This window comes from Mercenaria mercenaria, chromosome 8 (assembly GCF_021730395.1).
Source record: "Mercenaria mercenaria strain notata chromosome 8, MADL_Memer_1, whole genome shotgun sequence".
NCBI lineage: Eukaryota > Metazoa > Mollusca > Bivalvia > Venerida > Veneridae > Mercenaria > Mercenaria mercenaria.
The window spans coordinates 43,442,442-43,454,852 of NC_069368.1; the positions used below are offsets into that span (position 1 = coordinate 43,442,442).

General features: G+C 35.4%; 1 protein-coding gene across 10 annotated transcripts in view; it reads left to right on the forward strand.

Moving 5' to 3' along the window:
• The first annotated feature begins 583 nt into the window (after positions 1–583).
• The window catches only part of LOC123566487 (casein kinase I-like), a 43,676-nt gene continuing 31,848 nt past the window's right edge, over positions 584–12,411 (forward strand). For 2 of the 10 annotated variants that reach the window (XM_045360638.2, XM_045360637.2), the window contains exons 1-3: positions 588–1,376; positions 5,195–5,235; positions 5,683–5,752. In XM_045360638.2, coding sequence (XP_045216573.1) covers positions 1,196–1,376; positions 5,195–5,235; positions 5,683–5,752 — 292 coding nt within the window. In that variant the 5' untranslated portion in view covers positions 588–1,195. Of the gene's footprint in view, positions 1,377–5,194; positions 5,236–5,682; positions 5,753–12,411 lie in introns of all 10 variants that reach the window. The other 8 variants (XM_045360641.2, XM_045360640.2, XM_045360630.2 and 5 more) reach the window with 7 other exon arrangements.

Genomic DNA, 12,411 nt, shown 5'->3' on the forward strand with positions numbered 1-12,411 from the left:
GAAATTTTGAGCAAAAGTTAATATTCAGAACTAAAAACACGGTATATCTAAAACAATTAATAGATATGCCTATCTAATATAGACCAATGGAGTAATGTTTTTATAGCGCTTTGCAAAATACATGAGGTTAGAATGGACGGCACTTGCTTATTTCTATCTGCCGTTGACGTCAAACACCTTTCGGGAACGTAGACGTTTACAGTCAACTCACAAAATGGTCAAAATCCATCATTGTACAGTTTTAGGGGTCAAGGTAAGGAATTAAAGCAGAGTAGAAGTAGTTTTATTTGGCACAAGTGTACATAACATGGCAATTTAATACATTGGTGAACTTCATCAGACTACAAGGCTTGGCAGGAAAAAATGCCGATGGTCGAAATTCTGACTTTATCATGTCTTATGTTAAGTATTGTAAATCAATCCAACATTTGAATATTTAGTGACTGTGGTGATGCAACTGGAGATCTGTAAATATTTTAGGCATAGCCGAAACGGATGTGACGTAAAATCAGGACATCGCACTGGTGTTTTCCAAGTTCACAATTATTGGCTGAATTCTTTGAAAACTTGAAGAGTAACACGCTTGGCAAAAGATTTTCATGAAATAATTCCTCAGTTACTCAAAAGTCAAAGATTAAGTGTTTCATGTTTGTTTATACAACGCCTGGTTACGAGAAAAACCAGACTTGCGCACTGACAATTCAAGTGTTTCCGGTCGGAAATAAGAAACAAGGAAATAGTTCCATTTTTTATTATATTTCAACTTAAGATTTGCCATTTTAAATGACTATCAGTCACTGATCTTATCCGGTATAAGTCAGGTTTGGATAGGATCACCTGAATTGTTGTAATATACAAATTATTTGAAATAATTAAATAATATTTATTAATGTGCGAAAAGTAGTTCCTTTTGATGGACAGCTGAAATTTTCGAGAGAAAGAAAAATTTGGAATTATAACTATTTTCTCTCGCTACTGATCAATGGTATTTGAATATGGGCACAAAAAGTAGGGTTTGGCATTGGTAAAGTTACATCTTTTGACCAGAATAGTGTCCTTGAATGCTTGTAGGCATGTAAATTCGAAACCATGAACTGTAAAGGAGTGTGTTTGACTGAGATAGCACACTGTCATATACTCTTTCCAGTTTTGGGATTTTTAAGGTAGTTTAATTGAGAAATTACGTATATAGAGTATGCAAAAGAGAGAATACGAGAAAGCTGAAGACTCCTCTCGCAGAAAATCTTCAGGAAGATCAAGCATGCACGGGTCAAGTCGCCAGACTGGATCTGGTAATTCAGGGGTGTTGATGGTTGGACCAAATTTTAGAGTCGGCAAGAAGATAGGATGTGGAAATTTTGGAGAACTTCGATTAGGTATATACAAGTTAATGGTACAAGATTTGGGTGCACTTGAATTTTAAGTTTGAAGAATAGGTAGAGCTGTTGCAAACCAAATTGACTAGAGTGGTGGAACCTATGCTCACGGTATTTTGTACATATATAATCTTTTTAAGAAGCAAGAAAAAATTATTATTTCGATTTGCCTATGCAAAAACATAAAGTTATCCTCCTTTTATCGAAACATATTGTTGATGTGCGTCATCAAGTGACTTAGTCGTCTCGTGAGCTATCGACACGGCATACGTGAAAAGGTGAAAATTCGCCCTGAAGGGAACCTATGCTGGCGGTATGTAATATGGATTAAACTAAGGACGAAAAAAAAAAATCAGCAGGCTAAAAATGAACAAACGAGCATATGCGAATATAATATTTACAACATTACTCATTTATTATGTGATAAACAAAATAAATGGGGATAAAATTTAGTATGTGCCTCTATGTGTATATTTCCCTTTCCGAAATGGAGTCACTATTAGAACAAAGCTTAAAAACGTATAATAATGTTGTTTAAAAACAGAATGTTCAAGTATTAAAGATTCAAACAACGACAGTGATTAACTCGCTAATGTTTTCTACACTTCTTTTGTGTGTAGGAAATTTACTCCTCCCTACAGCTCAAAAAGAACCATTTGGACTTTGTCAAAATACTAAGATCAACATCGATCTTTTCATGGTTCGAAAGGCACTCGTAGTGTAGCCAGGCGTCACATTCATCACATCTTGCTCTTAAATGTATCTTATATCTGAATGTAATGCATGATTTCTAAAAAACTAACTTTAGTTTAGTGATTTTGACATATTTGCGCGAGATTTGTGCGACGGATACAGATTGCGTAAAATGTATCGGCTGCTGTATACGTTACGTGAGCGGCACGCGCGGCTATCGCTACGTTTGTTGTAAAGGCATTTCACCACTGGTCGGTGTTGAACATAGCAAGATGAAATGTTTTTATCAGTGCTTCTGCAGAGTGCATATTTATCGAAATACCGCGAGCATAGGAATACTGCGAGCATAGGTTCCACCACTCTATTTACATGGCAGCTCAGTGCAAAAGAATATTTCTTAGGGACACAGCAATCTTAGTTGGTTATTCCTTACCGAAGTACTGTACACTCATACTCGAGAACCAGAAAATGCCAAAAAAATACAGATTTCGCAATCTGCTTTTAGATTACTAATTTGTTGTTTGGCAGTCGAGAATGTCAAACTGGTTTTTTCCACTAATTTAATTGAAATATAATAGACTTCTGGAAAGTTGTCAGTTCGATGGACATGACCGGAAAATTTTGACGCGGTCTGCCATTACTTAATCAATATGCGGTACGACTGACCAGCATTTTTCGTATACCAAGAAATGCAACATCTTGGACAACATATCAGAATGGCTTCACTATACTGACATATTATGCTGGGGCAGAAACGTAAATTAACGCCCGACAATCGTATGACAAGAAAAAGTGTACGAAAATAAGAGGGTTGGCCAAACTTTTAACAAGAAATAGACTGAAAATAGTACCTGGCTCGTATATATGATGGAGAAAAGTTCAAGATATGTGGTGCACAGGCATTTTTTTGGTCCGGCAGATCTTTAGGCATTGCTGGACCGAATGTCCGGCCATTTTTTCCAACTTTCCTGAAGTCTGATGTAAGTTTTGTCTTTCGCACCATCAAAAGGTAGTCGAGATGGTGGTCAGATATAGTTTGTATACGTTAATTTTGTAAAAGTCATGTACTTTGAATAAAATGTATATTTACATAAATGTGTATTTTTAAACAACTTGCGGAAAATAGTTCTGCAATGCAAATGAAAGTGGAATAGATACTGTGATAATTGGTACTTTCTTGCCCACATTAAACATTCATTTTAATACATATAAATGTAATTACCTCCTCTGAAACTCAAAATCTTAATTCAGGTAAACGTGTACTAGGGAAAACATGATATTAAGAAATTGATCATATATATTTATATATATACTGTATTGTTTAGAATGTGTTAAATAGTGCACCCTGTGGAAAAAAGCACAGCACATTTACATAATTCAAATTTCTGGGCCTCAAAATGCATCAAAGAATGAAAATTATCTAAAAATAAATTGCAAAATCCGTACTTTCAGCAGAAAAGTCCTTTCAAATTCCATAGGTCTCTCCAGTGGTCTCTTAAAATTGCTGCTTAAGAATATTGTCTTAGGTACACGGCTGCTGTGTGAATAACGAAGTAGGGTGACAGCTGCCATGTCCATAATGCATTATTTCCATGGCAGTTATGTATGTAGCCTCGACCATTGCAAACAGCCGTTTTTGTTGGCAGTTGCTATGGGACTGCAGGGGTCTAGCTAGGTCCAATTTTTTGGGAGAAGTCACTTCTCCCTCAAGCTGATATAGGGAAAAGTGGGAGACTTTAGGGAGAAGTGGGAAAACTTTTCCTACCGCAATGATGTTGAGTGATTCGAAAGGTGGTTGTAATTTTCTTGTTTCTTGATAAAAAGCATTGATGTGACCATTCATTTTCTTAGTTAGAGCATTTCCCATACAGTGGTTATTGTTTCGTTACAAAATTCTGAAAAAAGTCGTTTTCAAAATTCAAGCCGATTCTGTAAATTTAACCCGCCGAATTTTGGTTATATCTTGTATGAAGTGTTAATTATTAACACCGAGTCATTCACCGAGGAATGTCAGTATCTCACTCAAATAAAACTGAAAGCAAACATTACTGTGTAAACTTGAAATACATATTCAAATAAATTCATGGACGGAAGTCAATTTAACATAGTTAATACATTACATGTCGTTATTTTATCATAGATAACAAATAATTGTGTACAATATTCCAATTAATCGCATGGTTAATCAGCAGTTTCTTTATAAAACATTGGTTTTTTTTTGCACTCGAACATGTTGACAATTAAACGCGAAGTGTCAAAGACGTAAACGCGGCGCTAATTGGCTGAAGACAATCAACTCTGGTGTATCGGATAATTCGATTCGCTTTCACACTTCTCGGGAAGATCTCGCAAGTACCTGAAGTAGGCGGAGCTTAAATTATGCTGTACCGGCGTGTGTTTGTGTATTCGACACTCGTTATGACACCGTGCAAATTGTCAGCAGTCCGGGTAGCAGTAATTAGTGAGTGTGGAAATCAAAGAAAATCGGGTGACATGCATTTCGCTTTGAGGTTAGATTTGAGCGAAGTTTGAAGTTCTAGAGCGCCTATTTCACTCAAGTCGCCCACTCGCGAGAGCCCTGGACTGGTAACTGGACCTCTAGATCCGGAATCTAGAGGAACCTGTTATTGGCGTTAATATTTAAATTATTAGGAATCTTAAGTGTTTATAAGTGACAAAGTTTTTGATGAAAGTAAGAACTATTTATATTTGTGTGAATGACATTGTATACATTGCTTTTACATCGCAGCAAAGATAAATCTATATAAGCAGTGAGATCATATGATCAGCAACGTTGGTTTACATACATCATGTTGGTATACAAGATATGCACAATTGCGGAACGTTACCATGGAAAAATGCATTGTGACTTGATAATATAATGGTTCCTATTCCAATAGCCATAAATTTGCCATCCTATTATTTTAGAAATCTGTGACTTCAAAAGTATGTAACATTGAATTAATTAAAACAATGTGAAAGAAAGAGAAAACAAACTGGATATAAGATATATTTCAGTCTAGGTATGAAGTACACGGTAGGGTTTAAAGTATGCAGTCTCCACAGTTCATACACTTTTTAACACAGCCATATATGTGTTTTAATTGTGATTTTTTTTTTTGCAGGAAAGAATTTGTACAACAATGAACATGTGGCAATCAAATTGGTAAGTTATTTTAGCTCAAATGAACCAATGGTCTTTTTATAAGATATCTCAGATTTATTCAAGTGGTTCTGCATTACCGATTTTAGATGCTGCCTAAACTAAGAACAGAAAAACCTTTTATACTTAACACAGTTGTTACCATTCATGATTCATTGTGTCATACATAATAAGTAACATATATATTCAAGGTCAAATTTAAGTTTTTGGTGAGCGGCTTATGGCCACTTTGGTCCTCTTGTTAAGTTTATACATGTAGTTGCAGAACTTTTGCAATTTATTACATTTTGTGACCTTTTGGAGAAAATTTGTATTTTATTAATTTACCCAAAATCCGATTAGTAATACTGAGCTATATCAACTTTTTTTTTAACATATTCAAAAGGGCATTTTATTTAGCTGGTGTTTCCTCGCTTCAGGTGTTTGAATGTTTTTCTTTTAATTTTCCAGGAACCTATGAAATCTCGAGCACCTCAGCTACATTTAGAATACCGCTTTTATAGACAATTAGGACAGTCGGGTAAGCAAATTAATTGCATGTAAGTGGTAATATTGTGGTGTGGTGTTTGCTCAGTTTGACATGGTAACTTTAAAATTGGGTACTGCTGCAACACTGGCAAGAAACCTCTAGTTTTGCTTTTAATGTTCTGTGAAATCCTTTATATTCATAAGCCAAAGGGACTAGTTTTTAGCTCGACTACACAAAGTATGGAGAGCTGTCCTACTCGACCCGGCGTTGGCGTCCTTCCGTGTCCGCACTTTGGTTAAATGCACTTTCTCTTTATCTCTGTAATTACTAGATAGATTTGTTTCAAACTTGAAATAGTTATTCCTCATCATCACCCACATCAAATGGCACAGGGGCCATAACTCTTTCACCAATATTTCATGAATTTTCCCCCTTTTGACTTAGAATTTCAGGTTAAAGTATTGATGTACTTTCACTCTATCTCAGTTATTACTACCGGGTAAATGGATTTATTTCAAATTTGAAATAGTTCTTTCACATCATCACCCACATCATATGACACAAGGTCCATGACTCTGGGACCAATTTTAGTTTTGGTACACTTTCACTCTATCTCTGTTATTACTAAAACTTGAAACAGTTGTTTCACATCATCACCCACATGATATGACACAAGATGCATCACTCTTACACCAATATTACATGAATTATGTCACTTTTTGCTTAGAATAATACTTATTTAATGTTTTGATAACTTTATCTCTATTAATTCTTTTGACACAAACATAAATTATTGTCCAATACCTTCATCCACATTGGAGTCATTAAACACTCCAGTGACTGCTACAGCTTCCTCAGATGTGCCCATTTTCACTATCCAGCATCAAAATAGTCTAGTGCGCTGTGACCGTTGTTATTGCAATTTTTTGGATGCACCAATCCAGGAAATTAAATCATTACAAATAAGCAAATTCCCCATTTATTAATTATTATCGTCAAATGTTGAAATCCACAAATTTATATCCCAGTGAGATGGCAGTTTTAGCACAAACAAGAAAATTTCATTCCCACAAAAATCAACGATTTTATAGTAGGCTCTGAAGTCAGATAAAAAAGTTTGTCATACCAGTAAATTAAATGTAACATAAGTTTAGAAATTTTGATTGAGAGTATACAGCCCTTTTTTTGTAAATTTGGGGAAGGGTACTAGGTCCCTTTTGGAGGGGAAATTTACGTTGCGAAATCATTGTTTGGAGGAGTATATTTGCTGAAAAGTTGTTAAAATCAGGACTGAAAATCAAAATTAATTTCATTTTTTTTGGCATCGGGAATTTTTGGCCAAGGTGGGGAAAAAAGTATACTTTTTAGATTGGGGAATGGGGCCGAATTTCGGCCCTAAAAAAAGGCCTGGTATATCTATGTGTTCATCAATATTGTACTATGGAAAGTAGATGGATTTAATGGGAGTAATAACAGAAGAACTTTCTTTTTTCTATAGAACCAGTATGAATGTATACTAATATACTTACCAGTTGTGTTTATTTGTGTCTTTAATTAATATGCAATGATGTAGGTTGAACATCACTCGATGTGTGCAACCTACATATATACATGCGTTTATGTTAACATTGAGTGACTGTTATTTTAGGAATACTGCTTTTTATTGTGCCCCCACCTCCACCCCCAACTTTTTGGGGGGGATGCACTTAAGAGTTGCCCTTGTTAGTAAGTCTGTCCCAGTTTATGTCATGCATATGTCAAACAGAATTTTACCTGGTCATCAAATTTCACTTAGCCACACCAGAGTTATGGCCCTTAGTCAAATATATGCATAAAAAAGGGGTCTAAAAGTTTGTGACACAAATATCTCGAAAAAAATTTGACCTGGGATGCATAAAACTAAAAGGACATACAAGTTCATGGGGCCTGCATCTCAAGGAGTTTTTGTTTTATAGTTGTGAAACAGGATTGTTATGTAGCATGTGAAGTTGTGCACCTGGTGTTCTGTTTGGGATTTCTCTCAGCCAGACCTGAGTGACTTAGTGAAAATGAAAAAAAATACACATTAAGTACTTAAAAGTTTGTGTTTCATATATCTTAGAAATATTTGACCTAGAGTGATGAAACCATGTTGAAATATTATTCAGCATGTGAGTTTTGTTTTTGATTTCACTGAAATACTTCACCCAACTGCAGAAGCGAGTACATTATCTACACAGTTATCTACCAAAATCAGTTGGGCAAAGTGTTGAAGAAAAGTACTGAGCTTCATGTGGAGGAAAGCACTTATTTTACTGTCTTGACACACTTTATTTCATGAAAATCCACCAAGTAATAAGGAAAATATAGATAATAGGCAAAATGTTTTCTCCATGTGTACGGTATCCAAAAGTCATGTGGATTGGCCACCCTGGATAAGTCATAAAGAAAAATGATTGCAAATTTCAGAACAGTTGGTTGAAGAATTATCAGTAGTTAGACTTTAAAAAAGACTTACATTTATTATAGTAATATTATTGATTTATTTTAATGATATATGCTCAAAAAGTTGTCTTCCCCAATATTTTTCATTTGTCCCACCATTTTTCACCTTCAGCAGAACAGTGTTTATTTCCAAGCGTTTATTGATTTTCAGATTAAAATTTCTGAAATTTTCAGATAAAAAATTCAAATATCCATAACATAAACTGCAGGAAGGGTTTACATAAACCATGGTCAAGGTCACACATGAACGTCAAAGATTGTGATTGCAACAGTTAGCTTTCCCTGTATTAAAGCAGCATCTGAGGATATTAAGCACCTTCAGTGATAGCTCAAGTTTATTATAAAATGCTTACAGACTGAGACTGCATTGCTCACTGCGCAATGTTTCATCTTACATAATATGACATCAAAATTTAGCGGGAATCAGAGTGGTGACGTTTGAACGCTGTAGCTTCCCGTTGGTAATTCTTTGATACATGTATATATGAGGAAGCTGACCAGCAGGCTTGGAAATGTGGGTGGTTTTATCTAGGTGACAGCATGTGTCAGAAGCAATGCTCTTCCTTAACCATTAATGCTTAAAAGTGGCCTTGTGATTTGAACTGTATTGGTGTGACTTAGTTTAAAGGTCCATTACTAAGGGAAAGTGAGTTGGCAATTTTTTTCATAGCCAGTGCATAGACTTCTGCAAGACACTAAATAATGAAGATTGGCAGGTCAAAATTTACAGAAGGTCTTTGGAACTCAAAGAAATGTATGTGTATTATGTTGAAATTTCAATGAATCGACAGAATGACCCCCCAGGTCATTTTAACTTTCTTCATACTTCATAGAAAAATAATTGTACATAAACTGTGATTTATTTCGAATTTCTACATACCAACTTTCATTTTCCAATAAAATGAAATAGTTTCTGTGCTTTTTAAAAGAAATTAAAATGTTTACTTTCCTTAGTATTGGACCTTTAAGGCTTTTATGTTGAGCACATTTTTGTATTAGGTAAAATAATATGTTGGAGAGAGGCAAGTTTTGTTACATTCAGCGTTTTTCTTGCTTAGTTTTTAATGCCAAGTTGGCTAATATTTTGTAGAATATATGACTTCTTTTATTGGCTTAGTCTTGAAAATAAGCTAATTACTTACTTTTTCTTGCTGACCTTTTTGTAGATTTCCAGTCAAGTGATTATAAGGCATATCAGAGGAGGGTATATTGATTATTGATTAAAGAGTAGAGAGCTGTTACTCTTAGCAAGTAACACTTCCTTTCCATATAGTGCCAGTTGCTCGATACTTCTTTATCGAGTCATACATTGTCTGAGATGAAAGCTAATGTTCATATGTTACAATATAACATGAAAGTCTTGTTTTGATGCTAGAAACAGTTTTGTCACAAATGGGGGAGGATTGAAGCAGTGCATAAACAGGCCTGGGATTTTTCAGGACTGGTCTTGAGTTCAAGTTTACCCTGCTAAAGTTCTAAAATGGACTTGTCTATCATTCAGTTTTGGAAGTACCACTTCTTATTCAAAGGGGTATTAACTGTACTGACTGAATAGCAAACAGTGCAGACCATGATCAGCCTGCACGGGTCTTGGTCTGACCAGTCGTGCAGGCTGATCTTGGTCTGCACTGGCCGCAAAGGCAAAACCACATGCCACCAGCTGGCTAAATGTTAAAGGACATTTCATGTTTTAAGGCTTTTGAACTTTATCAGAATCCCAGGCCAGATAAATGTTTGAACAAAATGGTGTTTTGGGTTGGTCTTCCATACTATTTGTACAAATTTAAGGTTTAGGGGACAGTGTATTGTGAATTGCCATTGAGATGTATATGTGGGCAATTAACCATCTCTGTGAAAAACACATTTCCAAGGAATGTATCTTCTCGCATTTCTGATTCCAGCACCTTTAAGAGGTGTAATTTTGTTTTGGACTTTCCCCACTTATATTTAATAAATACTGATACTATCTTAGCAAACTATTGATAATAACACCCTTCAAAAATTGGATGTGAGTAAAGTCGGTTAATGTGTATGACAAAGGAGAATCTGTTTGTTTTGATTCCTACCTATCATCCTAATGCTGTATTTGAATTACAAGACTGAAAATGATGATTTATTTTACCTTTGCGAAATACTATAACTGCTAGTAGAAACAAAGAAAAAAAAATTGAATACTTTTTCAAAGCTTTACATGAAAACAACTAAACATTCTTCTGTAAATAAAGAATTCTGTTTTATATATAAAAACAATAAATTATAAAGTATTCAAAGGATCTGTACATTAATTGTAATTGCCTTGTGTTGGGTTTTGTAACTGGGAATTTATTTCCTGTTATTGGTGTAAGAGTTATAATTTCGAAAATTTTAAAGAAACATAGAACTATTTATGGCACTTAACTGAACATAAAATTACCAAGTCTCACAAGATAAAAGATAGGTTGAATGACTTTGTTTATGATATTGATAAAGAAACTGGGTAAAGAGTTTTATTAAAATTGTGTTAGTTGTTCGCTTTATGGTCTGTATCAAGTGGAGTCGACTGGTTTGTTTTTGTTATCTCAGATGATGGCAGTCTCTGTAAGTTATTGCAACCTCTGTTTTTCAGTTATGTCCGTCTCTTGCCTGTCAACAATTTTACTGTCTGCCCTTACCCTGCTAAATTTCTATAATGAACTTGTCCATCTTTCAATTTGGACATTACCTGGGTGCTTACCAAAAAAATACTGACTGAATGGTGAACAGTGCAGATTATGATCAGACTGCACATCCATGCAGTCTGATCATGATGCAGTCTGATCATGGTCTGCACTGGTCGCAAAGGCAGAATCAATCATGTCCAGCATAATAAGGGTTAATACATTGGCAGCAGAATTTGTTGAACAATCTTTATGAAACATTATAATATGGAGAATTTATTATGTCACAAGCTCTAGAATGACTTACTTTCTCAAGCATTAAGATCGCGATGACTGGTTAAAGGCCATTTTACATCGTTTGACTTTCAGACTTACATTAAATCCCTTCCTTGCTTAGCTCAGTGCGAAGTGCAATGAGAAATCTTACAAATATGCAATACTGTGCATACTAGTGCATAGAATTTAGAGAAAGCATTTTGATACAGAATTCATATGCCGCATTAGACGGCATACTTAACTGAGTTGGTAGAGCAGAAAACTTGCATTCAGGAGGTTGTGAGTTATAATGCAGGAGAGTCATTCTGTTTCAAGTGATGATTGATTGAAGGCAGTGTGTCTAAGGCATTGATTTTCTACCTCAGATTCATGTTGGGTAGATACTTTTGGTGAACAGGTTTACATTGCTAACTAAGGAACCCAGGAACATGACCATCTTGTGCAACAAAAATACTGTTAGGAAATGTCTCAAACTGAATAAAAGAAATAAGGTCTGTATTTTTTCTCCATGTGTGGTGAAATGTTCAGTGCAATCAATTCTGCCATTTCTGGGTGTTGAACGGTTTGTTACTCTTGAAGAAACTGGTCTAGTTTTAAGGAGAATTTATGCCATTTTAGGGCAAAGGAGTCAGTGGCTGAACTGAATGTTTTAAACAAAGCTGGTTGTTTGAAAAAAGGGGTTTCTACTTTTGAAGTGACTTGAATTTCTGTTGAAGCTGATACAGTACATTTACCTCCTGCAGAAGAATTCAAATGAGCCGTGCCATGGGAAAACCAACATAGTGGGTTTGCGCCCAGCATGGATCCAGACCAGTCTGCGCATCCGCGCAGTCTGGTCAGGATCCATGCTGTTTGCTAACAGTTTCTCTAATTCCAATAGGCTTTAAAAGCAAACAGCATGGAGTCTGACCAGACTGCGCGGATGCGCAGGCTGGTCTGGATCCATGCTGGTCGCAAACCCACTATGTTGGTTTTCCCATGGCACGGCTCAAATTAAGATTTTTTTTCTACACACAATAATAATTGTGATGGACAATGCTTCCTAACGTAGATCATACATATATTATTCATAACTATTCTTCTCTTGATTATTGCTACAAAAGGCAACATATAGCCACAAAAGGCAACAGTTTCAGCTGTGATCTTTTTGAAAAGTGGAAAATTAGTCTGATGTAATACCAGAGTTGACTCAGTCTCCTGAACAATATTTTGTTGCTCATACTGAGAGTCATAGATAGGTTTTTGGATGTCATGGAATTTTATATTTAGAGAAAATTAGAAGGCAGTGCTGTGAGCTATTTTCCTCACAGATTT